The sequence below is a fragment of the Salmo salar genome, chromosome 15 (assembly GCF_965601325.2).
Source record: "Salmo salar chromosome 15, fSalSal1, whole genome shotgun sequence".
NCBI lineage: Eukaryota > Metazoa > Chordata > Actinopteri > Salmoniformes > Salmonidae > Salmo > Salmo salar.
The window spans coordinates 4,171,426-4,199,080 of NC_138305.1; the positions used below are offsets into that span (position 1 = coordinate 4,171,426).

A 27,655-nucleotide genomic window follows, 5' to 3' on the forward strand; every position below is an offset into this window, starting at 1 on the left:
CTAGAGGCCAGCTGAAGCACAGCTAGAGGCCAGCTAGAGGACAGTTGAAGCACAGCTAGAGGACAGCTAGAGGATTGCTGAAGCACAGCTAGAGGACAGCTGAAGCACAGCTAGAGGACAGCTGAAGCACATTTAGAGGACAGCTAGAGGATTGCTGAAGCACAGCTAGAGGACAGCTAGAGGATTGCTGAAGCACAGCTAGAGGACAGCTGAAGGACAGCTAGAAGATAGCTGAAGCACAGCTAGAGGACAGGTAGAGGACAGCTGAAGCACAGCTAGAGGCAAGCTGAAGCACAGCTAGAGGCAAGCTGAAGCACAGCTAGAGGCCAGCTGAAGCACAGCTAGAGGCCAGCTGAAGCACAGCTAGAGGCCAGCTGAAGCACAGCTAGAGGACAGCTGAAGCACAGCTAGAGGACAGCTGAAGCACAGTTAGAGGACAGCTAGAGGACAGCTGAAGCACAGCTAGAGGACAGCTAGAGGATTGCTGAAGCACAGCTAGAGGACAGCTGAAGCACAGGTAGAGGACAGCTAGAGGATTGCTGAAGCACAGCTCGGGGACAGATAGAGAACAGCTGAAGCACCGCTAGAAGATAGCTGAAACACAGCTAGAGGACAGCTGAAGGACAGCTAGAGGACAGCTGAAGCACAGTTAAAGGACAGCTAGAGGACAGCTGAAGCACAGCTAGAGGACAGCTGAAGCACAGCTAGAGGACAGCTAGAGGACAGCTGAAACACAGCTAGAAGATAGCTGAAGCACAGCTAGAGGACAGGTAGAGGACAGCTGAAGGACAGCTAGAGGCAAGCTGAAGCACAGCTAGAGGACAGCTGAAGCACAGCTAGAGGACAGCTGAAGCACAGTTAGAGGACAGCTGAAGCACAGTTAGAGGACAGCTGAAGCACAGTTAGAGGACAGTTGAAGGACAGTTAGAGGACAGCTAGAGGACAGCTGAAGCACAGCTAGAGGACAGCTAGAGGATTGCTGAAGCACAGCTGAAGCACAGTTAGAGGACAGCTAGAGGATTGCTGAAGCACAGCTAGAGGACAGCTAGAGGATTGCTGAAGCACAGCTAGAGGACAGCTGAAGCACAGCTAGAAGATAGCTGAAGCACAGCTAGAGGACAGGTAGAGGACAGCTGAAGCACAGCTAGAGGCAAGCTGAAGCACAGCTAGAGGCAAGCTGAAGCACAGCTAGAGGCAAGCTGAAGAACAGCTAAAGGCCAGCTGAAGCACAGCTAGAGGCAAGCTGAAGCACAGCTAGAGGACAGCTGAAGCACAGCTAGAGGACAGGTAGAGGACAGCTGAAGCACAGCTAGAGGCAAGCTGAAGCACCGCTAGAAGATAGCTGAAACACAACTAGAGGACAGCTGAAGCACAGCTAGAGGACAGCTGAAGCACAGGTAGAGGACAGCTGAAGCACAGATAGAGGACAGCTGAAGCACAGCTAGAGGACAGCTGAAGCACAGCTAGAGGACAGCTAGAGGACAGCTGAAACACAGCTAGAAGATAGCTGAAGCACAGCTAGAGGCGAGCTGAAGCACAGCTAGAGGCCAGCTGAAGCACAGCTAGAGGCCAGCTGAAGTACAGCTAGAGGCCAGCTGAAGCACAGCTAGAGGACAGTTGAAGCACAGCTAGAGGACAGCTAGAGGACAGTTGAAGCACAGCTAGAGGACAGTTGAAGCACAGCTAGAGGACAGTTGAAGCACAGCAAGAGGACAGCTGAAGAACAGCTAGAGGACAAGTGAAGCACAGTTAGAGGACAGCTGAAGCACAGTTAGAGGACAGCTAGAGGACAGCTGAAGAACAGCTAGAGGATTGCTGACGCACAGCTAGAGGACAGCTAGAGGACAGCTGAAGCACAGCTAGGGGACAGATAGAGAACAGCTGAAGCACCGCTAGAAGATAGCTGAAACACAACTAGAGGACAGCCGAAGCACAGCTAGAGGACAGCTGAAGCACAGTTAAAGGACAGCTAGAGGACAGCTGAAGCACAGGTAGAGGACAGCTGAAGCACAGCTAGAGGACAGCTGAAGCACAGCTTGAGGACAGCTGGAGCACAGTCAGTGGACAGCTGGAGCACAGTCAGAGGACAGCTGGAGCACAGTCAGAGGACAGCTGAAGCACAGTCAGAGGACAGCTGAAGCACAGTCAGAGGACAGCTGAAGCACAGCTAGAGGACAGCTGAAGCACAGCTAGAGGACAGGTAGAGGACAGCTGAAGCACAGCTAGAATATAGCTGAAGCACAGCTAGAGGACAGGTAGAGGCAAGCTGAAGCACAGCTAGAGGACAGCTAGAGGACAGTTGAAGCACAGCTAGAGGACAGCTGAAGCACAGCTAGAGGACAGCTGAAGCACAGTTAGAGGACAGCTAGAGGACAGCTGAAGCACAGCTAGAGGACAGCTAGAGGATTGCTGAAGCACAGCTAGAGGACAGCTAGAGGACAGCTGAAGCACAGGTAGAGGACAGCTAGAGGATTGCTGAAGCACAGCTAGGGGACAGATAGAGAACAGCTGAAGCACCGCTAGAAGATAGCTGAAACACAGCTAGAGGACAGCTGAAGCACAGCTAGAGGACAGCTGAAGCACAGCTAGAGGACAGCTGAAGCACAGCTAGAGGACAGCTGAAGCACAGCTAGAAGATAGCTGAAGCACAGGTAGAGGACAGCTGAAGCACAGCTAGAGGCAAGCTGAAGCACAGCTAGAGGACAGCTGAAGCACAGCTAGAGGACAGCTGAAGCACAGCTGAAGCACAGCTAGAGGACAGCTGAAGCACAGCTAGAGGACAGCTGAAGCACAGCTAGAGGACAGGTAGAGGACAGCTGAAGCACAGCTAGAAGATAGCTGAAGCACAGCTAGAGGACAGGTAGAGGCAAGCTGAAGCACAGCTAGAGGCAAGCTGAAGCACAGCTAGAGGCAAGCTGAAGCACAGCTAGAGGCAAGCTGAAGCACAGCTTGAGGCCAGCTGAAGCACAGCTTTAGGCCAGCTGAAGCACAGCTAGAGGACAGTTGAAGGACAGCTAGAGGACAGTTGAAGCACAGCTAGAGGACAGCTGAAGCACAGCTAGAGGACAGCTGAAGCCAGCTAGAGGACAGCTGAAGCACAGCTAGAGGACAGCTGAAGCACAGTTAGAGGACAGCTAGAGGACAGCTGAAGCACAGCTAGAGGACAGCTAGAGTATTGCTGAAGCACAGCTAGAGGACAGCTAGAGGACAGCTGAAGCACAGGTAGAGGACAGCTAGAGGATTGCTGAAGCACAGCTAGGGGACAGATAGAGAACAGCTGAAGCACCGCTAGAAGATAGCTGAAACACAGCTAGAGGACAGCTGAAGCACAGCTAGAGGCAAGCTGAAGCACAGCTAGAGGACAGCTGAAGCACAGCTAGAGGACAGCTGAAGCACAGTTAGAGGACAGCTGAAGCACAGTTAGAGGACAGCTGAAGCACAGTTAGAGGACAGCTGAAGCACAGCTAGAGGACAGCTGAAGCACAGCTAGAGGACAGCTAGAGGATTGCTGAAGCACAGCTAGAGGACAGCTGAAGCACAGTTAGAGGACAGCTAGAAGATTGCTGAAGCACAGCTAGAGGACAGCTAGAAGACAGATAGAGGACAGCTGAAGCACATCTAGAGGATAGCTGAAGCACAGCTAGAGGACAGCTGAAGCACAGCTAGAGGACAGCTGAAGCACAGGTAGAGGACAGCTGAAGCACCGCTAGAAGATAGCTGAAGCACAGCTAGAGGACAGCTAGAGGATTGCTGAAGCACAGCTAGAGGACAGCTGAAGCACAGGTAGAGGACAGCTAGAGGATTGCTGAAGCACAGCTAGGGGACAGATAGAGAACAGCTGAAGCACCGCTAGAAGATAGCTGAAGCACAGCTAGAGGACAGCTGAAGCACAGCTAGAGCACAGCTAGAGGACAGCTGAAGCACAGCTAGAGGACAGCTGAAGCACAGCTAGAGGACAGCTGAAGCACAGCTAGAGGACAGTTGAAGCACAGCTAGAGGACAGCTAGAGGACAGCTGAAGCACATAATGAGGACAGCTAGAGGATTGCTGAAGCACAGCTAGGGGACAGATAGAGAAAAGCTGAAGCACCGCTAGAAGTTGGCTGAAGCACAGATAGAGGACAGCTGAAGCACAGGTAGAGGACAGCTAGAGGATTGCTGAAGCACAGCTAGGGGACAGATAGAGAACAGCTGAAGCACCGCTAGAAGATAATCTGAAGAACAGCTAGAGGACAGCTGAAGCACAGCTAGAGGACAGCTGAAGCACAGCTAGAGGACAGCTGAAGCACAGCTAGAGGACAGCTGAAGCACAGCTAGAGGACAGGTAGAGGCAAGCTGAAGCACAGCTAGAGGCAAGCTGAAGCACAGCTAGAGGCAAGCTGAAGCACAGCTAGAGGCCAGCTGAAGCACAGCTAGAGGCCAGCTGAAGCACAGCTAGAGGCCAGCTGAAGCACAGCTAGAGGCCAGCTGAAGCACAGCTAGAGGCACAGCTAGGGGACAGATAGAGAACAGCTGAAGCACCGCTAGAAGATAGCTGAAGCACAGCTAGAGGACAGCTGAAGCACAGCTAGAGGACAGCTGAAGCACAGCTAGAGGACAGCTGAAGCACAGCTAGAGGACAGCTAGAGGGTTGCTGAAGCACAGCTAGAGGATTGCTGAAGCACAGCTAGAAGACAGATAGAGAACAGCTGAAGCACCGCTAGAAGATAGCTGAAGCACAGCTAGAGGACAGATAGAGGACAGCTGAAGCACATCTGAAGCACAGCTTGAGGACAGCTGAAGCACAGCTAGAGGACAGCTAGAGGACAGCTGAAGCACAGCTAGAGGACAGCTGAAGCACTGGTAGAGGACAGCAACGGCCTAAGAAGATAGAACCTTCGCTCTGCACTCATTCTCATTTGTAAAAAAGAAAATTTAATTAAAAATATCTAAGCTTGGAAAGCAAAAACACGCACGCACACACACACACACACAGGGTAAAGGCACGGATACGTTTACAATAGCTATGTAATGGTTATGGAAGATGGAAGGGCTTTATCCTGGATGGATGGATAGTCATGGATTAGATAGTGTTAAGGGGGGGGTCTGCTGTCAATCATTGGTTCAGGTAACCCACAGCAGCCTCCCTCTACATATATAATGCAATGGTTTACATCTATAAAACATTAACCCATTGTTGTTGCCTCCATCAGTTGTAGATTGATTGTGTCACTCTGTTGTCTTGTCAGTGTGCCATGGTCACAGTGGCCTGGCTATATGCCACATTAAATATGGTGGGAGCCCGTACTGCATTTGTGTTGGCGCTCACCCGCATGTACACACATACACACACACACTCACATAACACACACAATACAAGATTAGAAAAGGAACAAAAATCTCCTAAAAAGCATTACAGAGTATCCGATTCTTGAAATGGTTTGGAAACCCTTGTCGTTGTTTTGCCAGGTGACGTACAGAGACAGGTCTCTGTCTGGTTACTTACTGGGCGTAGTGGACGTGACAGCCCCAGCAGCATCACAGAAGCCTGCCGAATCCACACAAAGTGATGGCTCCTCTGCTCAGCCTCAGGACGTCCCCTCTGCAGGGGCACCTCTCTCAGGTCCGTCAGTTGGTGATTCTCCTATACAGCCTACTATGTGACAGGTTGATTCTCCTATACAGCCTGCTATGTGACAGGTTGATTCTCCTATACAGCCTGCTATGTGGCAGGTTGATTCTCCTATACAGCCTGCTATGTGGCAGGTTGATTCTCCTATACAGCCTGCTATGTGGCAGGTTGATTCTCCTATACAGCCTGCTATGTGGCAGGTTGATTCTCCTATACAGCCTGCTATGTGACAGGTTGATTCTCCTAAACATCCTGCTATGTGACAGGTTGATTCTCTTAAACAGCCTGCTATGTGCCAGGTTGATTCTCCTATACAGCCTGCTATGTGACAGGTTGATTCTCCTATACAGCCTGCTATGTGACAGGTTGATTCTCCTATACAGCCTGCTATGTGGTACGTTGATTCTCCTATACAGCCTGCTATGTGGCAGGTTGATTCTCCTATACAGCCTGCTATGTGGCAGGTTGATTCTCCTATACAGCCTGCTATGTGACAGGTTGATTCTCCTATACAGCCTGCTATGTGACAGGTTGATTCTCCTAAACATCCTGCTATGTGGCAGGTTGATTCTCTTAAACAGCCTGCTATGTGACAGGTTGATTCTCCTATACAGCCTGATATGTGACAGGTTGATTCTCCTACACAGCCTGCTATGTGACAGGTTGATTCTCCTATACAGCCTGCTATGTGGCAGGTTGATTCTCTTATACAGCCTGCTATGTGGCAGGTTTATTCTCCTATACAGCCTGCTATGTGGCAGGTTGATTCTCCTATACAGCCTGCTATGTGGCAGGTTGATTCTCTTATACAGACTGCAATGTGGCAGGTTGATTCTCCTATACAGCCTGCTATGTGGCAGGTTGATTCTCCTATACAGCCTGCTATGTGGCAGGTTGATTCTCCTACACAGCCTGCTATGTGGCAGGTTGATTCTCCTACACAGCCTGCTATGTGGCAGGTTGATTCTCTTAAACAGCCTGCTATGTGACAGGATGATTCTCCTATACAGCCTGATATGTGACAGGTTGATTCTCCTAAACATCCTGCTATGTGGCATGTTGATTCTCCTAAACAGCCTGCTATGTGACAGGTTGATTCTCCTAAACAGCCTGCTATGTGACAGGTTGATTCTCTTATACAGCCTGATTTTCCTATACAGCCTGATTCTCCTAAACAGCCTGATATGTGACAGGTTGGTTCTCCTAAACAGCCTGCTATGTGACAGGTTGATTCTCCTATTCAGCCTGCTATGTGACAGGTTGATTCTCCTATACAGCCTGCTATGTGACAGGTTGATTCTCCTAAACAGCCTGCTATGTGACAGGTTGATTCTCCTATACAGCCTGCTATGTGACAGGTTGATTCTCCTATACAGCCTGATATGTGACAGGTTGATTCTCCTATACAGCCTGCTATGTGACAGGTTGATTCTCCTATACAGCCTGCTATGTGACAGGTTGATTCTCCTAAACAGCCTGCTATGTGACAGGTTGATTCTCCTATACAGCCTGCTATGTGACAGGTTGATTCTCCTATACAGCCTGCTATGTGGCAGGTTGATTCTCCTATACAGCCTGATTCTCCTACACAGCCTGATTCTCCTAAACAGCTTGCTATGTGACAGGTTGATTCTCCTAAACAGCCTGATATATGACAGGTTGATTCTCTTAAACAGCCTGCTATGTGACAGGTTGGTTCTCCTATACAGCCTCCTATGTGACAGGTTGATTCTCCTATACAGCCTACTATGTGACAGGTTGATTCTCCTATACAGCCTGCTATGTGACAGGTTGATTCTCCTATACAGCCTGCTATGTGGCAGGTTGATTCTCCTATACAGCCTGCTATGTGGCAGGTTGGTTCTCTTAAACAGCCTGCTATGTGACAGGTTGATTCTCCTACACAGCCTGCTATGTGACAGGTTGGTTCTCCTATACAGCCTGCTATGTGGCAGGATGGTTCTCCTATACAGCCTGCTATGTGACAGGTTGATTCTCCTATACAGCCTCCTATGTGACAGGCTGCCTAGTGTCTCTACCTGCCTAACTCTTATTGGCTGATGTTAACTATCATTGTTGTTTACATCTGAGAGAGTGAGAGGAAGTGAGAGGAAAGGAAGGGAGAGAGAGAGGCAGAGAGAGATAAGGGATGGAGAGAGAGAGAGAGGGGGGTGGGGGGAGGGAGAGAGGGGGAAAGAGGTATGGAGAGGGGGGGAGGGAGGGAGAGAGTGAGATAGAAAGTGAGGGGGGAGGGAGGGGGGAGAGGGATGGGGAGAGAGAGATGGGGAGAGAGAGGCAGAGCGAGATAAAGGATGGAGAGTGAGAGGGGGGGAAGGGAGAGAGGGGGAGAGGGATAGAGAGAGATGGAGAGAGATGGAGGAGGGAGAGAGCGAGAGAGAGAGGGGGGAAAGAGGGATGGAGAGAGAGGGGGGGAGGGAGAGAGCAGTTCAACAGATAGAGAGTGTGACCGCTGAATCATGTCTTCTATCTTTCAATCATTAATAGGTCTAGACTTTAGGCCTAGGCTATAGTGCACCTGCTGAAGAAACACACACACACAACCTAGTGATGGGATGCAGAAACACACACACACAACCTAGTGATGGGATGCAGAAACACCCACACACAACCTAGTGATGGGATGCAGAAACACACACACACACAACCTAGTGATGGGATGCAGAAACACACACACACACAACCTAGTGATGGGATGCAGAAACACACACACACACAACCTAGTGATGGGATGCAGAAACACACACACACAACCTAGTGATGGGATGCAGAAACACACACACAACCTAGTGATGGGATGCAAAAACACACACACACACACTATGGGAGTAGGAGAAATATGTAAATGAACATTACAGTGTGTGAATTTTACGGTTGGGAATGGTTCATTGGCTAACTCTCACTTCAGAGTTGCCGATAGAGAATAAACATGAGTTTTGAATGAATTCTGTTTTTGTCTCACTCTCTACAGAGTCATCGGCAGTACTCAGAAATATAATGCAAATCAAGTCGATCAGATTAATTGGTGATGAGGAGTTTGTGCCCCATCATATAATGGACCGCTACTGGGACAGTCTTACACAGACACACACTGACGACTGGCTGTTTTAAACTGAACGGAGAGAATGAAGACAATGTTATTCATGTTATATTTCCTTGTTACTGTATCAGCGTTACTTAACACTGTTATCAATGTTGTAATGAAACTCTACTGGGACATTATCACTCAGACTGACACACACAATGACAACTGGCTGTTTTAAACTCTTTATTCCCCATGGAGACACTGAGGACTCATATTAATGTATGATTCACTGTTATCAATGTTATTATTCAAGACGTACAAGTGGGTGTTTTTAGAATGAACTCTTTATCCCACAAAGAGAACTGGACACTCTAGGGCTACTGATGTTATAATTAAGCAATAAGGCACGAGGGGGTGTGTTATATGGCCAATATACTGAGGCTAAGGGTTGTTCTTAAGCACAACGCAATGAAGAGTGCCTGGACACACCCCTTAGCCATGGTATATTGGCCATATACCACAAACCCCCGAGGTGCCTTATTGCTATTATAAACTGGTTAACAACGTAATTAGAGCAGTAAAAGTAAATGTTTTGTCATACCCGTGGTATACGGTCTGATATACCACGGCTGTCAGCCAATCAGCATTCAGGGCTCGAACTACCCAGTTTATAATAACTCTTATGTTACACTAATGTTATAATGTAATGTTTTAAAAATGACTGTTATTTGAACACTTATCAATGTTATGATTTATTGATATTCAAGCCTATCAAAGTAGTTCTATGACGTCACCTTTATAGGTTAATTTGTTCTTCTCACGGTTGCGTTTTTCTCCCAAGTGTTGTTGTTGTGAAGCCTAATTGGTTATTGTGCAGACTAATTGGTTATTGTACAGCCTAATTGGTTATTGTGAAGCCTAATTGGTTATTGTACAGCCTAATTGGTTATTGTGAAGCCTAATTGGTTATTGTACAGCCTAATTGGTTATTGTGAAGCCTAATTGGTTATTGTGAAGCCTAATTGGTTATTGTGAAGCCTAATTGGTTATTGTGAAAACTAATTGATTATTGTGAAGCCTAATTGGTTATTGTGAAGCCTAATTGGTTATTGTTTTTGTGTAAACTAAAGTTGATCCAAATGTGGAACAGGCTCTTTGTAATTCCATTATTATTGGACCTGATTTAGACGTCCACAATTACAGCAAGTTTTATTTTCTTAAGTAAACCATAATTGGATATTATGTTATTGTTAATTGACAGTAAAAAAAAAATTCTAAAGTGTTTAATAAAGAAAATTAAGTAATTATTGAATAAGAAAATTGTTGAATGTGTCCATTTGCTTATTATTTATGAGTGGTGTCTGGTCTGCCTCAGTTTGAAGCATCTAAGAAATATGTGAAACATAAAACTTAATGTAATTTTCCATAGTTCGGCCGGTGTGTGTGTGTGTCACTCTGCTATGAGTCAGTGCCAGCAGTGGGCGGAGAACTTGACTTTCGCTCGTGTCTCCGTGACTGCCTGCAGTGTGTGTGTGTGTGTCTTCCCCCCCTCTCTCTCTTTCTCACTCTCACTCTGCCACACCTCCCCTCCAAGCCATTGAGCACCAGAGGTCCGGAGAGAGAGGGAGACAGACAGGACTCATGACTGTGCTGAATTTTCCGAATCAAGTTCCTTCACAAATGTGGTAAGTATTTTTCTGTGTCCTCTGCCTTTGTAAGTATTTGTTGTGCTTTATAGTAATAGCCCGTGATTGACAGATTTTTTTTTTTACCTGGAGCAAACTAAGATCTCTACGGCAGATGCTTAAAGTCTTTATATACCAAAAGATGTATAATATTTTTGGGTGGACAAAGTTTTTCGGTGAGGAGTGGGGATCATTTTGAACCACCCTCATTTCCAGGTTATTCTGACTTTTTCCTCTTCTTGTTTTGCTTTAGCAGCACATTAATAGATATTTTTGTCCGACATTACGTTTTGCCTGGCATGAATGTTTAATTTGACTCCAAAAGTGATAAAACATTGATTACTAGTAGAGCTGTGTAGGTTAGTCAAGTATGTCATGAGAGTGCTTTTAGCTTACTGAATTATAGGTTTATGAGACTACGTCCCTGTAATGACAATATATATTAATATCTGTATTACTAGATTATAATTGAAGATACATTTTACTGCTGTGTGTTTTAACTTATAATTAAAGATACATCTTACTGCTGTGTGTTTTAACTTATAATTAAAGATGCATGTTACTGCTGTGTGTTTTAACTTATAATGTAATTCAATTACTTTTTTATGACTAACTTTTGAGTGTATTGTGTAGCGTAAAACACTTTTCTCTCTGTAGGCTGTCTAGTGAGACTTTGGAAAACTTTTTGATGGCACGTAGTAGAAACTCAAAGACGTCTTTAGCGTGCAAGGTATGTACCTTTAGTTTTGATATGAATATTGGTCTATTTCCCCGCTGTGTTTATTTAAATATTGGACTGTCAGACTCCACCCCACAGTTTAGGAACACAGTATATCTTGTTCCATGACAGTACGGTACATTAAAGGACCTTTTTCCACGAGTGTGTGTCTGCACATGCGCGCGTTGTAGCGTGTGGCATGGCACAGAACTGTTACATGAACACGATACCCCCGTATGAATATGTCTTAATGCATGCATGTTATCACACTGCTATTATAGATCATATTACTGTAGAGAGAGAGAGACCATAATGCCTGTATGTTATCACACAGCTAATAGTCATTTATGTCATGTTGCCCCCTCTCTACAGAATGAAAACTATGCGCTTAAAGATGCACTGTGTAGAAATCTCTCCAGCATTTCCTGGTTGCTAAAATTCTAATAGTTTGCCTAATTTCAGTTTGTAACATAGAAAATAAGTATAGTTGTAACGGCGTTCGTCGGAAGAAGTGGACCAAAGCGCAGCGTGGTAAGTGCTCATGATTTATTAAACAAAGAAAACACACTAACAAAAACAAAAAGCCAACAATTCCGTCAGGTACAAAACAGAAAACAACTACCCACAAACACAGGTGGGAAAAAGGCTGCCTAAGTATGATTCCCAATCAGAGACAACGATAGACAGCTGCCTCTGATTAGGAACCATACTCGGCCAAAACAAAGAAATACATGACATAGAATGCCCACCCCACACCCTGACCTAACCAAATAGAGAAATAACACAGCTCTCTAAGGTCAGGGCGTGACAATAGTATAGAGAATCATTGCACCATCTAAACCGCTGTGAAATATATATTTCAATAACCAAAAATATTGTATTTTCAGCTGTTTGAAGCTGATGTACAAAACCGAAAGTTTTGATGCTAAATAGAATTGATCTACCGCTTCTTAGACTTGCTTTCGATGACAGATCTATAACTCATATTTCTACGTGAATTTGGTAGGTCGCCCAATTAGTTACATATTGCCTCTTAAAAGAGTAACTTTCATGATTTACATTTTTATTTTATTGAAAACCAGATGTTTTAGGCTTAGTTATAGTGAAACGCGTCAATTCTGGTCTTCATTTTGACAGTTCATTGCAAAACTGATACATTTTGGTCTTTGAGTAGTAAATCTAGCTCTTGTTGCATGTATCGCAGCAGTTCTCAAACTAGGGGTTGCGGCCCCATGTGGGGTCAGCTGATATGAAAATGGGGTAGCGGGAGAATTTCCAAAATCCTGGTAAAAAATAAATACAAAATAAAATATTATATTGTCTGTCTCTCAAAATCATTGTAATGAGATTAACCTTAAAAATCTAAATGAAAATTTGTCAAATGTAAAAGTTAAAATTCAACTACAGAACACCCTTAGATCCTGGGAAAGGCCACACTTGCCCATTCAACTTGAATCATTCCTACAGTGAATGGCTAAGCCGCTACAGTATGAAACCACACACTAATGCAGAGACTTAATATTACTGGCCACGATTGTTATGTTAAAAACAATGTGTGGGCAGGCAGAGGCACAGCAATTCACATCAATACCTTTGTCAGATAACACTGTGAAACTAAGAATGTATGCTATAGCTAGCATGCCTGAATGCCTCAAAAACAACCCACCTTATGCTCTCCAAATGGACGTTAGCTGTGAGGGTCGAGATGCCCATGCATTGACTTTAGTTCGCTACTTGTCTGGGGATGCTATTCATGAGGACATATTGTTCTGCCTCACGATTACCGAGCATGAAACGGTACAGGGGATGTTCAGTGTGCTCCGATGTTATATTGACGAAAATATTCATGGGATCGAATGGTGGGCTTTTGCACAGATGAGGCACCATCAATCATAGGACTGCAGGCAGGCCCTCTGTCATATATATATGGACACATTGTATGATATACCCACTGAGCTATAATGGATTCACCGAGAGCAACTAGCGGCAAAAGAGCTGAGCGCAGAACCCGGAGATATGCAGCAGGTAACTTCGATTGTAAACTACAAAGCAAAAAAACTATATGGAGATATCAGAGCATGACTGTTTTATTTCACTTGGCTCGGTGGTTATCGAGGTGAAGGGTTTAAATATGTTTTGAATTGAGAGAGGAACTGTGGTCATTCACAATGGATGTAAAAAAAAAAGACTTTGTTGACTTTCTGTGTAATGAAAATAAAATGTCTCCTTGCCAATGCAACAGACATATTTTGTGAAACTGAACGCAAGCATGCAGGGGAAAATACAAAACAATTCTACAGATGAGTGACCGAATCAGCGAAATCCGTTTCACTGTGATCATGGCTCAGTTGACATCCCGGTAAGTGAAATCGAACAGCTGGTCGAGCTGTCACGTGGCCAAATGCTTCAGACCATGCGTTCACGGGTCACTATGGAGGAAATTCGGTTCCTGACTCAAAAGAGAATACTGTGCCATCTCTCTCCGACCGGGACGCTGATGCAGTGCTGTCTGCATTAAAAACATATCGATCCAGGTTGGATGTGACGGGAGAGATGTGGTTCTCACTGTCGACCACACCCCCTGACTTTGTGAAGCTCCGTCGCAACATCCATCAAGTCCCCATCTCATTAGTGGTGATGAAATAAGATTTTCAATTGACTCTCGGAGCCCTACATGAAACGTATATGATGGTGAGTTGAGAATACAATCAGAAATATTGTTAGAATGTTTTGCAATTGACTGTCATAGCTCCAATTTAAAAAAAGTAAACATGCTTTTTTTTCCCCCACATGGTTGTGTTCGCCAGAATTGTCAGATATCAAAATGGGGTCGTAGGACAAAACAGTTTGGGAACCCCTGGCCTAGCGCTTCAACTCTACCGTTGAAATCGAAATGTAGAGGCACCTTGAGAAGGTACCCCTACCTCATCTCAAGGTAGTGGTTTGGTGTGAAATACACTCCCTTCTAGACAGTGGTGTAAAGTACTTAAGTAAAAAATAATAATAATTTAATAGTCGTTTTTTTGGGTTTCTGTAGTTTACTATTTATATTTGGGATAACTTTTACTTCACTTCATTCCTAAAGAAAATAGTGTACTTTTTACTCAATACATTTTCCCTGACACCCAGAAGTGCTCATTGCATTTTGAATGCTTATAGAAAGACAGGAAAATTGTCAAATTCACGCACTTATTAAGAGAATACCCCTGGTCATCCCTACTACCTATGTTCTGATGGACTCAGTAAACACACATGCTTTGTTTGTAAGTTATGTCTGAGTGTTGGAGTGTGACCCTGGCTATCTGTATATTATGTCTGAGTGGTTGGGGTATGCCCCCCTGGCTATCTGTAAGTTACAGTGCCTTGCGAAAGTATTCGGCCCCCTTGAACTTTTCGAGCTTTTGCCACATTTCAGGCTTCAAACATAAAGATATAAAACTGTAATTTTTTGAGAAGAATCAACAACAAGTGGGACACGATCATGAAGTGGAACGAAATTTATTGGATATTTCAAACTTTTTTAACAAATAAAAAACTGAAAAAATGCCCGTGCAAAATTATTCAGCCCCCTTAAGTTAATACTTTGTAGCGCCATCTTTTGCTGCGATTACAGCTGTAAGTCGCTTGGGATATGTCTCTATCAGTTTTGCACATCGAGAGACTGACATTTTTGCCCATTCCTCCTTGCAAAACAGCTCGAGCTCAGTGAGGTTGGATGGAGAGCGTTTGTGAACAGCAGTTTTCAGTTCTTTCCACAGATTCTCGATTGGATTCAGGTCTGGACTTTGCCATTCTAACACCTGGATATGTTTATTTGTGAACCATTCCATTGTAGATTTTGCTTTATGTTTTGGATCATTGTCTTGTTGGAAGACAAATCTCCGTCCCAGTCTCAGGTCTTTTGCAGACTCCATCAGGTTTTCTTCCAGAATGGTCCTGTATTTGGCTCCATCCATCTTCCCATCAATTTTAACCATCTTCCCTGCCCCTGCTGAAGAAAAGCAGGCCCAAACCATGATGCTGCCACCACCATGTTTGACAGTGGGGATGTGGTGTGTTCAGGGTGATGAGCTGTGTTGCTTTTACTCCAAACATAACGTTTTGCATTGTTGCCAAAAAGTTCGATTTTGGTTTCATCTGACCAGAGCACCTTCTTCCACATGTTTGGTGTGTCTCCCAGGTGGCTAGTGGCAAACTTTAAACAACACTTTTTATGGATATCTTTAAGAAATGGCTTTCTTCTTGCCACTCTTCCATAAAGGCCAGATTTGTGCAGTATACGACTGATTGTTGTCCTATGGACAGAGTCTCCCACCTCAGTTGTAGATCTCTGCAGTTCATCCAGAGTGATCATGGGCCTCTTGGCTGCATCTCTGATCAGTCTTCTCCTTGTATGAGCTGAAAGTTTAGAGGGACGGCCGGGTCTTCGTAGATTTGCAGTGGTCTGATACTCCTTCCATTTCAATATTATCGCTTGCACAGTGCTCCTTGGGATGTTTAAAGCTTGGGAAATCTTTTTGTATCCAAATCCGGCTTTAAACTTCTCCACAACAGTATCTCGGACCTGCCTGGTGTGTTCCTTGTTCTTCATGATGCTCTCTGCGCTTTAAACGGACCTCTGAGACTATCACAGAGCAGGTGCATTTATACGGAGACTTGATTACACACAGGTGGATTCTATTTATCATCATTAGTCATTTAGGTCAACATTGGATCATTCAGAGATCCTCACTGAACTTCTGGAGAGAGTTTGCTGCACTGAAAGTAAAGGGGCTGAATAATTTTGCACGCCCAATTTTTCAGTTTTTTATTTGTTAAAAAAGTTTGAAATATCCAATAAATTTCATTCCACTTCATGATTGTGTCCCACTTGTTGTTGATTCTTCACAAAAAATTACAGTTTTATATCTTTATGTTTGAAGCCTGAAATGTGGCAAAAGGTCGAAAAGTTCAAGGGGGCCGAATACTTTCGCAAGGCACTGTATGTCTGAGTGTTGGAGTGTGCCCCCTGGCTATCTGTAAGTTATGTCTGAGTGTTGGAGTGTGACCCTGGCTATCTGTAAATTATGTCTGAGTGTTGGAGTGTTCCCCCTGGCTATCTGTAAGTTATGTCTGAGTGTTGGAGTGTTCCCCCTGGCTATCTGTAAGTTATGTCTGAGTGTTGGAGTGTTCCCCCTGGCTATCTGTAAATTATGTCTGAGTGTTGGAGTGTTCCCCCTGGCTATCTGTATATTATGTCTGAGTGTTGGAGTGTGCCCCCTGGCTATCTGTAAATTATGTCTGAGTGTTGGAGTGTTCCCCCTGGCTATCTGTAAATGATGTCTGAGTGTTGGAGTGTTCCCCTGGCTATCTGTATATTATGTCTGAGTGTTGGAGTGTTCCCCCTGGCTATCTGTAAATTATGTCTGAGTGTTGGAGTGTTCCCCCTGGCTATCTGTAAATTATGTCTGAGTGTTGGAGTGTGACCCTGGCTATCTGTAAATTATGTCTGAGTGTTGGAGTGTTCCCCCTGGCTATCTGTAAATTATGCCTGAGTGTTGGAGTGTTCCCCCTGGCTATCTGTAAGTTATGTCTGAGTGTTGGAGTGTGCCCCCTGGCTATCTGTAAATTATGTCTGAGTGTTGGAGTGTGCCCCCTGGCTATCTGTAAATTATGTTGGAGTGTGACCCTGGCTATCTGTAAATTATGTTTGAGTGTTGGAGTGTGCCCCCTGGCTATCTGTAAGTTATGTCTGAGTGTTGGAGTATGCCCTCTGGCTATCTGTAAATTAAAAAAATAAGAAAATGTGCCTTCTGGCTAAGGCACATTTCCGCATATGACCAAATTCTACGTTTTTCGCTTACCGTTTCATACACATCTATGGTTTTACGAAGAAGAATTTAAAAAAACATGTAGGCTTTGAGGATTATACATTTATATTCTTAGCTACATCTGTCGTAACAAGAAATCGATGACGACTGTGGTCATGTTAACTCGCTAACAGTTGGCGCATAGGTCAGTGGCTGTGCGTTTTAATCCCACATGAGGCAGATATCATTTCCCCCCCAAATCCTTTATTTACAACATCCATCCCGTTCCCACACGTTTATAATTCTGAAAAGTGAAAGCCTACCTGTGAGAGGGGTCGCCCTGGTAGTAGTTCTAGGTTTTTATACAGTACCAATCTGTGACTTCATTTGACCATTGGGAAAAGAGCTACTGTGTAAATACTGCAATGTGGGTTGGATTGAATTGAGCCCCTAATCTTAATTTTCAAGGTGATGATTGCACTTTTCTTCCCTACACAATTGCAAGTGGCAATAGATGTCAGGAACGAGCAGCCTTACCACTGTGAGCTAAGCAGTATTTGCTTGCAATGTACATTATTTTATTATCAGAGCATGTCAGTAGACTTCTGGTAAGTATGTTTACCCACCCCCAAAATATATATTCATGATAAATTCCCACCCGCAACTTCTCACCTGAATGCATTTTATAATATTTTTTGGAAAGCGTTGGGCAAAGGCTGAAATTGGGTAGTTAGCCTAATAACATGCTTTTCTTATTAAACTTATGTTAATAGTGACATAATAGTGTTATGTTTGTTACAGTGCATTTGCTCATTGACACTGTTCATGTTTCTTCTTCTTCTTCTGCAGAATGAAAATAAGATGTGCCCTGTTCCATAAATTGAGACAGAGGTGCTTCCTGTTGTCCCTGGCCCTGCTGCTGCTGTGTCTGCTGAAGCTGTTCTATGCCAAAGTAACTTTGAGGAACAGCTTCTACATCGAGCCCTATGGAATCACAGACCGCTCCTCACAGAACCACAACCACCAGTACAACATCAACTGCACCGCCATCTATCAACTGGACCCTGTGGAGGTAGATTGATAGATTTAATATATTTGACCATTTTAAATATGTAAAAAAAAAAATTATACATTTCAAAATAACTATAAAGGATAAGATGGTAAAGTCATATATTTTTCCATTATGATCCTTGTGTCAAAGGTAGGGAAGTCATTGGAGATCAGACGTAAAGTCATTGTGGACTTGGAGGATGACCGCCTCGTGTCTTTAACCTCAGACTGTCAGAGGTACTTGTGCTTTCTGTACAGTACTTTTGTAACTTGCCTTTGTTTTCTATGTATTTATATTGACTGTGAATTTATTGTGACTGTTTTTAATGTTGTGAGTATTTTGTAAGTGTTTTTCTATGGTTTTTCTATATTTCCCCCTTTGGTGATTTATAAAGTACTATTGCATCTCTCATATCTTCTAATCTCAGGTACATCGAGACGAGAGGATATGACGTCATCCCAGTGTCGGAAGAGGAGCGGGGGTTCCCGCTGGCGTACTCCCTGGTGGTGCATAAGAACGCTGCCATGGTCGAGAGGATCTTCAGGGCCACCTACGCCCCTCACAACCTCTACTGCATTCACTATGACCAGAAGGTAGGGTCGGCAGCCAGGTAGCCTAGAGAAGGTAGGGCCGGCAGCCAGGTAGCCTAGAGAAGGTAGGGCCGGCAGCCAGGTAGCCTAGAGAAGGTAGGGTCGGCAGCCAGGTAGCCTAGAGAAGGTAGGGTCGGCAGCCAGGTAGCCTAGAGAAGGTAGGGCCGGCAGCCAGGTAGCCTAGAGAAGGTAGAGGAAATTGGAGGGGATTTGTGCTGACTACTTGAGGGGTTTTAGTGATCTGTGTGTATTGGGAAGAGTTGGGTACAGCAGCAGACACATTTTTGTCTCCTACAGTGAGGGAAAAAAGTATTTGATCCCCTGCTGATTTTGTACGTTTGCCCACTGACAAAGAAATGATCAGTCTATAATTTTAATGGTAGGTTTATTTGAACAGTGAGAGACAGAATAACAACAAAAAAATCCTGAAAAACGCATGTCAAAAATGTTATAAAAGGATTTGCATTTTAATGAGGGAAATAAGTATTTCACCCCCTCTCAATCAGAAAGATTTCTGGCTCCCAGGTGTCTTTTATACAGGTAAACGAGCTGAGATTAGGAGCACACTCTTATAGGGAGTGCTCCTAATCTCAGTTTGTTACCTGTATAAAAGACACCTGTCCACAGAAGCAATCAATCAATCAGATTCCAAACTCTCCACCATGGCCAAGACCAAAGAGCTCTCGAAGGATGTCAGGGACAAGATTGTAGACCTACACAAGGCTGGAATGGGCTACAAGACCATCGCCAAGCAGCTTGGTGAGAAGGTGACAACAGTTGGTGCGATTATTCGCAAATGGAAGAAACACAAAAGAACTGTCAATCTCCCTCGGGCTGGGGCTCCATGCAAGATCTCACCTTGTGGAGTTGCAATGATCATGAGAACGGTGATGAATCAGCCCAGAACTACACGGGAGGATCTTGTGAATGATCTCAAGGCAGCTGGGACCATAGTCACCAAGAAAACAATTGGTAACACACTACGCCGTGAAGGACTGAAATCCTGCAGCGCCCGCAAGGTCCCCCTGCTCAAGAAAGCACATATACATGCCCGTCTAAAATTTGCCAATGAACATCTGAATGATTCAGAGGACAACTGGGTGAAAGTGTTGTGGTCAGATGAGACCAAAATGGAGCTCTTTGGCATCAACTGAACTCACCGTGTTTGGAGGAGGAGTAATGCTGCCTATGACCCCAAGAACACCATCCCCACCGTCAAACATGGAGGTGGAAACATTATGCTTTGGGGGTGTTTTTTCTGCTAAGGGGACAGGACAACTTCACCGCATCAAAGGGACGATGGACGGGGCCATGCACCGTCAAATCTTGGGTGAGAACCTCCTTCCCTCAGCCAGGGCATTGAAAATGGGTCGTGGATGGGTATTCCAGCATGACAATGACCCAAAACACACGGCCAAGGCAACAAAGGAGTGGCTCAAGAAGAAGCACATTAAGGTCCTGGAGTGGCCTAGCCAGTCTCCAGACCTTAATCCCATAGAAAATCTGTGGACGGAGCTGAAGGTTCGAGTTGCCAAACGTCAGCCTCGAAACCTTAATGACTTGGAGAAGATCTGCAAAGAGGAGTGGGACAAAATCCCTCCTGAGATGTGTGCAAACCTGGTGGCCAACTACAAGAAACGTCTGACCTCTGTGATTGCCAACAAGGGTTTTGCCACCAAGTACTAAGTCATGTTTTGCAGAGGAGTCAGATACTTATTTCCCTCATTAAAATGCAAATCAATTTATAACATTTTTGACATGCGTTTTTCAGGATTTTTTTGTTGTTATTCTGTCTCTCACTGTTCAAATAAACCTACCATTAAAATTATAGACTGATCATTTCTTTGTCAGTGGGCAAACGTACAAAATCAGCAGGGGATCAAATACTTTTTTCCCCCACTGTATATGGATTATTGATAGGCGTCTTCTTATCCTTCTAGTCCTCTCAGAGCTTCATAGCAGCCATGAGGAACTTGGCTCACTGCTTCCCCAACCTTTTCCTAGCCTCCAAGCTGGAGTCAGTGCAGTACGCCCACATCACACGGCTTAACGCCGACCTCAACTGCCTCAATGACCTGTTAGAAAGGTCAGAGGTCAAGTGGAAGTATGTCATCAACCTCTGCGGCCAGGACTTCCCCCTCAGGTAAAACACCCCCTCCCCTCCCCACACTTTTACAGATTATCTTACTCATAGTAATATTGTTTTAATAATGTTTTATTGTCACATACACTGGATAGATGTAGTGAAATGTGTTGTTTTACAGGGTCAGCCATAGTAGTACGGCGCCTCTGGAGCCAATTAGGGTTAAGTGCCTTGCTCAAGAGTACATCGACAGATTATAGTTCTAGTCCTTATCTGTAGTCTTTTAAAATCGTACTTATAGTCATATACTCCTGAAATGGCAACCCTACTCTGGTCAGTAGTACACAGTATAGTCTTTATCTGTAAAGTCTTGAAAAGCACTGTACAAATGAAATGTATGATTATTATTATCATTAGGTCGAACGGTGAGCTGGTGTCGGAGCTGCAGGCGCTGAACGGTGCCAACATGCTGGAGACCTCCCGTCCCAGCGAGCTGAAGAAACAGCGCTTCCGTTTCCAGCACCAGCTGAAGGATGTGCCCTACGAGTACCGCCGCTTACCCGTCCGAACCACACAGGCCAAGACGCCGCCGCCGCACGACATTGAGATGTTCATCGGCAGCGCCTACTTCGTCTTGTCCCGTGACTTTGTCCGTTACGTCGAAACCAGCCGGGTGGCGAGGGACTTCCTGGAATGGTCAGCTGACACTTACTCTCCGGATGAACACTTCTGGGCGACGTTGACGAGAATCCCCGGTGTACCGGGAGAGATCTCCCGGTCTGCCCCAGATGTAACAGACTTGAAAAGTAAGACACGTCTGGTGAAATGGAATTATCTGGAAGGGTCTCTGTACCCTCCCTGCACTGGGACTCACATGAGGAGTGTCTGTATATATGGGGCTGCAGAGCTGCGATGGTTGCTAAACTATGGCCACTGGTTCGCTAACAAGTTTGACCCCAAAGTTGACCCGGTGCTTATCAAGTGCTTGGAGGAGAAATTGGAAGAGAAACGTAGGCAATGAAAAGGAAAAACAACTGTAAATGAAATGGGATGGGATGGGAGAATCGGTTCATTTGTTGGTTTATATGGACGATTTACCCAGCCTGCAGATGAGGTACTTTGCTCCTCTATCAACTAACTGCAAGGAATAAGACTAATTCTGAAGTGGCAGGATTTTCTTCTTTTACAAAAAAATAACTTTTTATGTCTATTGAATACGAGTTCAAACTAGTTGAACCCCACTGAAAATGAAGTGTTGAAGTTCAATTGAACTGTTCGAATAAAAGGCTTCGCCCAACTGTTCTTTAATGATGTCCAAGATGGATGTTTCAGAGGATAGTGAAACAAGACGATCGATGGCCAAAATATCTACACTGCTAGTTCTGTCACGGATATCGCAAAGAACTTGTTACTGTTGCAATAACACCTAATGGAATGTCTCATCTTGATACCAGAGCCAATGAGAAATGCATGTAGATTGAATAGACGGTAATTTATGTTATTCTCTAAGATGCTCTCACGTAGGTAAAATGTTATACTCTTTACCAAACCAACAATACCAAAGACACTCAACTGTAACAAAACGGCACATCAAAGCTGGATGTCAGGTTTTTATACATTTTCATGGAAACACTTTTTTTTTTGTATTTTAGTATTAAGAATTAGTGTTTTAGTATTTATCATCTAAATGATAGTATATATTTGTAGAGAAGGGAGTTTGATACAGCAGTAATGCAACAAGGTTTATATCTCTAAGTATAAATTATTTGTTTCTTAATAAATCTATCACTCTGAATAGTTTCTTAAGGCATAATTCATGAAGTGGTTTTACTTGGTCAGTGTATCTTGTTCCCTACCCTAGCTCACTGTCTATCCATAAGTAGGCATACACTAAGACCTATATAGTACCTGAAGTTTAGGAAGTTTAATGTGATAACTAGGCTTTGTTCTGTATTGAGGTAAATTCAGTGTTGTGTTTTGGGGTAGACACACTGTTATATGCTGGTATTCCCCTCACACTACCTGCTGCAGTTGTACTTGTACTTCTTGATACAAACTGATGTTTTAATCTCCTCTGTGACGAGTCCACAGCCCAGAGCTCCGAAGACCGAGGACTCTGCAGCACTAATATACATCAACTCTGCATTGGCCGGGCGGGAGGAGACCAGCCACTACAGCTCAGGCTGCCTAGTGTCTGGTCTACATTCTGACTCCTGGCACAGTCCTCAGAGTGCAGTTAGAGATGGAGGGAGGGAGAGATGGAGGGAGGGAGGGATGGAAGGGGGAAAGGAGGGAGGGGGGATAGGGAGAGAAGAAGGAGGAGGAGAGGAGGGAGGGAGGGAGGGAGGGAGGGAGGGAGGGAGGGAGGAGGGAGGGAGGGAGGGAGGGAGGGAGGGAGGGAGGGAGGGAGGGAGGAGGATAGGGAGAGAAGGAGGAGGAGAGGAGGGAGGGAGGGATGAAAGGGGGAAAGGAGGGAGAGGGGATAGGGAGAGGAGGAGGAGGGAGGGAGGGAAGGGGGAAAGGAGGGAGGGGGGATAGGGAGAGAAGGAGGAGGAGAGGAGGGAGGGAGGGATGAAAGGGGGAAAGGAGGGAGGGGGATAGGGAGAGAAGGAGGAGGAGGAGAGGAGGGAGCCTCTCCTACCACTGGCAGCCAATAAAGTAATGTCTCCCCTCCAGCCTGCAACGTTAAACAGATGACACAACTCAGCCCTGCTGCTGTTACCAAGCCAATGCTGATGTAGTCGGAAATGTGATCATTTGTGATGCTATGGAGCTCGTGAATCTTAATATGCCAGGTTACCACAACAAATAATGTAGCAGATAGCAGGACAACTTGTTGGTTTGTGTTGCACCCAGGGCTGACTGGCTGACTGACTGGGCCGGCTGGCTGGCCGACTGACTGGCCGGCTGACTTGCTGGTTGTTGGCTGGATGGCTGGCTGGCCCGGCTGGCTGGCCAACTGACTGGTCCGGCTGGCCCGGCTGGCTGGCCGACTGACTGGCCGGCTGACTGGCTGGTTGGTTGGCTGGATGGCTGGCTGGCCGACTGGCAGGCAGGCTGGCCGACTGGCTGGCTGGCTGGCCGACTGAATGGCTGGCCGACTGGCTGGCTGGTTGGTTGGTACTATGCTCCACTGTGTCAATCAGGTGTCGTCTTTCATAGTGGGTCTCTTAGGTTGCGTCCCTGTTCACCCTGTTCCCTATACAGTTCCCCCACAGGGCCCTGGTCAAAAGTAGTGCCCTATATAGGGGATAGGGTGCCATTTGGGACACACCCTGAATGGAGTGATGGTAGAGAGGGTGTCAAATGGAAAACATCTCGTCTCCGGGACATCATGTGTAAACACACACAGTGAGCAGTGATAGAGCTTCTTAAGGCCATTTGTTTTTTCCTGGTTATAGAAATTATTTTTTAATAATGGACCAAATTTGACTTCCAGTAATTGAATATGTTTTCACGTGATGTCTAACCAGCCATGTTATTTATGGACTGTAATACAAACTGCTAGCTGCTAGCTACCTCACTGCTTCATAATTTGTTTTGTGTGTGACAGCTGAATATTACTACTAATCACAGGAGACTGCTGAGGGGAGGAATGGTATAAAACACATGAAAACCATGTGTTTTGATGAGTTCCATATCATTCCATTTATTCCGTTCCAGCCATTACAATGAGCCCGTCCTAACCAATTAAGGTGCCACCAACCTCCTGTGATGTATCTGCTTCTAAACGATCGTACTATAGTGCAGTATCTCTGATCACCCTGCAGTCTCTCAGATCACCCTGCAGTCTCTCAGATCACCCTGCAGTCTCTCAGATCACCCTGCAGTCTCTCTGACCACCCAGCAGTCTCTCTGATCACCCTGCAGTCTCTCAGATCACCCTGCAGTCTCTCTGATCACCCAGCAGTATCTCTGATCACCCAGCACTCTCTCTGATCACCCAGCACTCTCTCTGATCACCCAGCACTCTCTCTGATCACCCAGCACTCTCTCTGATCACCCAGCACTCTCTCTGATCACCCAGCACTCTCAGATCACCCTGCAGTCTTTATCTCCCTGCAGTCTCGCTGATCTCCCTGCAGTCTCGCTGATCTCCCTGCAGTCTTGCTGATCTCCCTGCAGTCTCTGTGTCTGGCAGTTGTTAAACTGAACATTAATATTACAGTAGAGTATTGATTAATGTGTCACACACACACACACACACACACACACACACACACACACACACACACACACACACACACACACACATACATACAGGCACACGCACACACCCACAGGTGCCTAGATAAACCGTACATTGGAGTATTGATTCATGAGGAGACAAAGGTCGCTAAAAGGTCTCTAATTGGCCCCCAGGTGATCACCAGACAGGAAACAGCTGGTGTGAAGCTCACTGATTGGTCTGGTAATGGAGGGGATTCCCCCATATTTCTCTAATGTAAAGGTCCCTGAGCCATAACAACATCCTGGTCACAGACTTATTTGTGCTGACCATAGGAGTTGGCAAAACAGCACAAACAAATCTGCGACCAGGCTACCACTAAAAGACTTGAGATATAGCTAGTTTACCAAGGTGACAGTAGAACCAGCACTAAAGAACAGTTGCCTTTAACAACAGAGACCGATCTACGGCACACCACCTTTAAGCTGTTTTAGGTGCAGCACGTGTCATGCATAGAAAGAGAGAGCGGGAGAGTGGAGAGGTGTCATGCATAGAAAGAGGGAGAGAGGAGAGGTGTCATGCATAGGAAGAGGGAGAGAGGAGAGGTGTCATGCATAGGAAGAGGGAGAGAGTAGAGGTGTCATGCATAGAGAGGGAGGAGAGGTGTCATGCATAGAGAGGGAGGAGAGGTGTCATGCATAGAGGGAGAGAGGGGAAATGGCATGCATAGAGAGAGGAGAGGTGTCATGCATAGAGAGAGGAGAGAGGAGAGGTGGCATGCATAGAGAGGTGGCATGCATAGAGAGGGAGAGAGGAGAGGTGGCATGCATAGAGAGGGAGAGAGGAGAGGTGGCATGCATGGAGAGGGAGAGAGGAGAGGTGGCATGCATGGAGAGGTGGCATGCATGGAGAGGGAGAGAGGAGAGGTGGCATGCATGGAGAGGTGGCATGCATAGAGAGGGAGAGGAGAGGTGGCATCAGCCCATCTGAGACAGGTGTTTTGTCCATTGAGCATCAGCTCCTGACAATGACCTCAATTCATCCTTGTTGTACAGCGTTTAGGGTGGTAGAGGACAGGTGAAATGAGAACATGAAACCTCTGCTCTCTGTCTGTCTCCAGGTACACACACACACAATGAACAATAAGCGTCATTATCTTTCCCCTCTGCTGGTATGTTGGACTTGACCCAAGTTGAGTTGGGGTTTTTTTCTCTTCTCTCTTTATGACAGACTTGCTCTCTTCCTGACAGACTGGCTCTCTTCCTGACAGACTGGCTCTCTTCCTGACAGACTGGCTCTCTTCCTGACAGACTGGCTCTCTTCCTGACAGACTGGCTCTCTTCCTGACAGACTGGCTCTCTTCCTGACAGACAGGCTCTCTTCCTGACAGACAGGCTCTCTTCCTGACAGACTGGCTCTCTTCCTGACAGACTGGCTCTCTTCCTGACAGACTGGCTCTCCTTATGACAGACTGGCTCTCTTCCTGACAGACGGGCTCTCCTTATGACAGACGGGCTCTCCTTATGACAGACTGGCTCTCTTCCTGACAGACTGGCTCTCTTCCTGACAGACTGGCTCTCTTCCTGACAGACTGGCTCTCTTCCTGACAGACTGGCTCTCCTTATGACAGACGGGCTCTCCTTATGACAGACTGGCTCTCCCTATGACAGACTGGCTCTCCCTATGACAGACTGGCTCTCCTTCCTGACAGACTGGCTCTCCTTCCTGACAGACTGGCTCTCCCTATGACAGACTGGCTCTCCTTCCTGACAGACTGGCTCTCCTTATGACAGACTGGCTCTCCTTATGACAGACTGGCTCTCCCTATGACAGACTGGCTCTCTTCCTGACAGACTGGCTCTCCTTATGACAGACTGGCTCTCCCTATGACAGACTGGCTCTCTTCCTGACAGACTGGCTCTCCCTATGACAGACGGGCTCTCCTTATGACAGACTGGCTCTCTTCCTGACAGACTGCTCTCTACCTGACAGACTGGCTCTCTTCCTGACAGACTGTCTCTCTTCCTGACAGACTGTCTCTCTTCCTGACAGACTGGCTCTCCCTATGACAGACTGGCTCTCCTTATGACAGACTGGCTCTCCCTATGACAGACTGGCTCTCTTCCTGACAGACTGGCTCTCCCTATGACAGACGAGCTCTCCTTATGACAGACTGGCTCTCTTCCTGACAGACTGGCTCTCCCTATGACAGACTGGCTCTCCAACTACTGTGGTACTATGTCATCTTGACTACTTTTTGATCATCAGAGGCTGAGCCTTCGGGGTGGTTTTGTCTGTTTGTGTGCTACAAATTAAAGACGGGAGAATGACCTCGCTCACCCCATTCAGTAATTACTTCCCTGACTTAATACATTAGACTGTGACTCACAGTTCCAAGATTGTTTGTCACAAAAATAGGAATGAAAAACATTCTGTCCAGACAGAAGCCCTTCCAGAGGACCTGTTCTGTTCTGTCCAGACAGAAGCCCTTCCAGAGGACCTGTTCTGTTCTGTCCAGACAGAAGCCCTTCCAGAGGACCTGTTCTGTTCTGTCCAGACAGAAGCCCTTCCACAGGTTCTGTTCTGTCCAGACAGAAGCCCTTCCAGAGGACCTGTTCTGTTCTGTCCAGACAGAAGCCCTTCCAGAGGACCTGTTCTGTTCTGTCCAGACAGAAGCCCTTCCACAGGTTCTGTTCTGTCCAGACAGAAGCCCTTCCAGAGGACCTGTTCTGTTCTGTCCAGACAGAAGCCCTTCCAGAGGACCTGTTCTGTTCTGTCCAGACAGAAGCCCTTCCACAGGACCTGTTCTGTTCTGTCCAGACAGAAGCCCTTCCAGAGGACCTGTTCTGTTCTGTCCAGACAGAAGCCCTTCCAGAGGACCTGTTCTGTTCTGTCCAGACAGAAGCCCTTCCAGAGGA

The 27,655-nt window shown here is 45.9% G+C and overlaps 2 protein-coding genes across 5 annotated transcripts in view; both read left to right on the plus strand.

Annotated features, from left to right (window-relative positions):
* Nucleotides 1-9,959, plus strand: part of LOC106570830 (uncharacterized) — a 106,200-nt gene extending 96,241 nt beyond the window's left edge. For both annotated transcript variants that reach the window (XM_082961555.1, XM_082961556.1), the window contains exons 26-27: nucleotides 5,448-5,601; nucleotides 8,600-9,959. In XM_082961555.1, the coding sequence (XP_082817681.1) occupies nucleotides 5,448-5,601; nucleotides 8,600-8,739 (294 nt within the window). In that variant the 3' untranslated portion in view covers nucleotides 8,740-9,959. The remainder of the gene's footprint in view (nucleotides 1-5,447; nucleotides 5,602-8,599) is intronic.
* Nucleotides 9,960-10,200: 241 nt separating this feature from the next.
* LOC106570831 (beta-1,3-galactosyl-O-glycosyl-glycoprotein beta-1,6-N-acetylglucosaminyltransferase 4) lies at nucleotides 10,201-22,364 on the plus strand. Of its 3 annotated transcripts, none has more exons than XM_014143387.3 (8): nucleotides 10,201-10,338; nucleotides 10,996-11,068; nucleotides 11,429-11,587; nucleotides 17,695-17,917; nucleotides 18,047-18,132; nucleotides 18,324-18,489; nucleotides 20,427-20,629; nucleotides 20,987-22,364. In XM_014143387.3, the coding sequence occupies exons 4-8, from the start codon at nucleotides 17,696-17,698 to the stop codon at nucleotides 21,588-21,590; spliced, it is 1,281 nt and encodes a 426-aa protein (XP_013998862.1). In that variant the 5' UTR covers nucleotides 10,201-10,338; nucleotides 10,996-11,068; nucleotides 11,429-11,587; nucleotide 17,695; the 3' UTR covers nucleotides 21,591-22,364. The 3 variants fall into 3 exon arrangements, with proteins under 3 accessions (XP_013998862.1, XP_013998863.1, XP_013998861.1); XM_014143388.3 differs by having other exon boundaries at nucleotides 11,519-11,587; XM_014143386.3 differs by lacking the exon at nucleotides 11,429-11,587 and having other exon boundaries at nucleotides 10,202-10,338.
* Nucleotides 22,365-27,655: the final 5,291 nt, after the last annotated feature.

Excerpts from the sequence above, each read along its gene's own strand:
- LOC106570831 (XM_014143387.3), top strand. The coding sequence starts at position 17,696 with ATGAAAATAAGATGTGCCCTGTTCCATAAATTGAGACAGAGGTGCTTC. Across the intron at positions 18,133-18,323 it reads TTAACCTCAGACTGTCAGAG|GTACATCGAGACGAGAGGAT; the intron begins GTACTTGTGCTT and ends TTCTAATCTCAG. Across the intron at positions 18,490-20,426 it reads GCATTCACTATGACCAGAAG|TCCTCTCAGAGCTTCATAGC; the intron begins GTAGGGTCGGCA and ends TTATCCTTCTAG.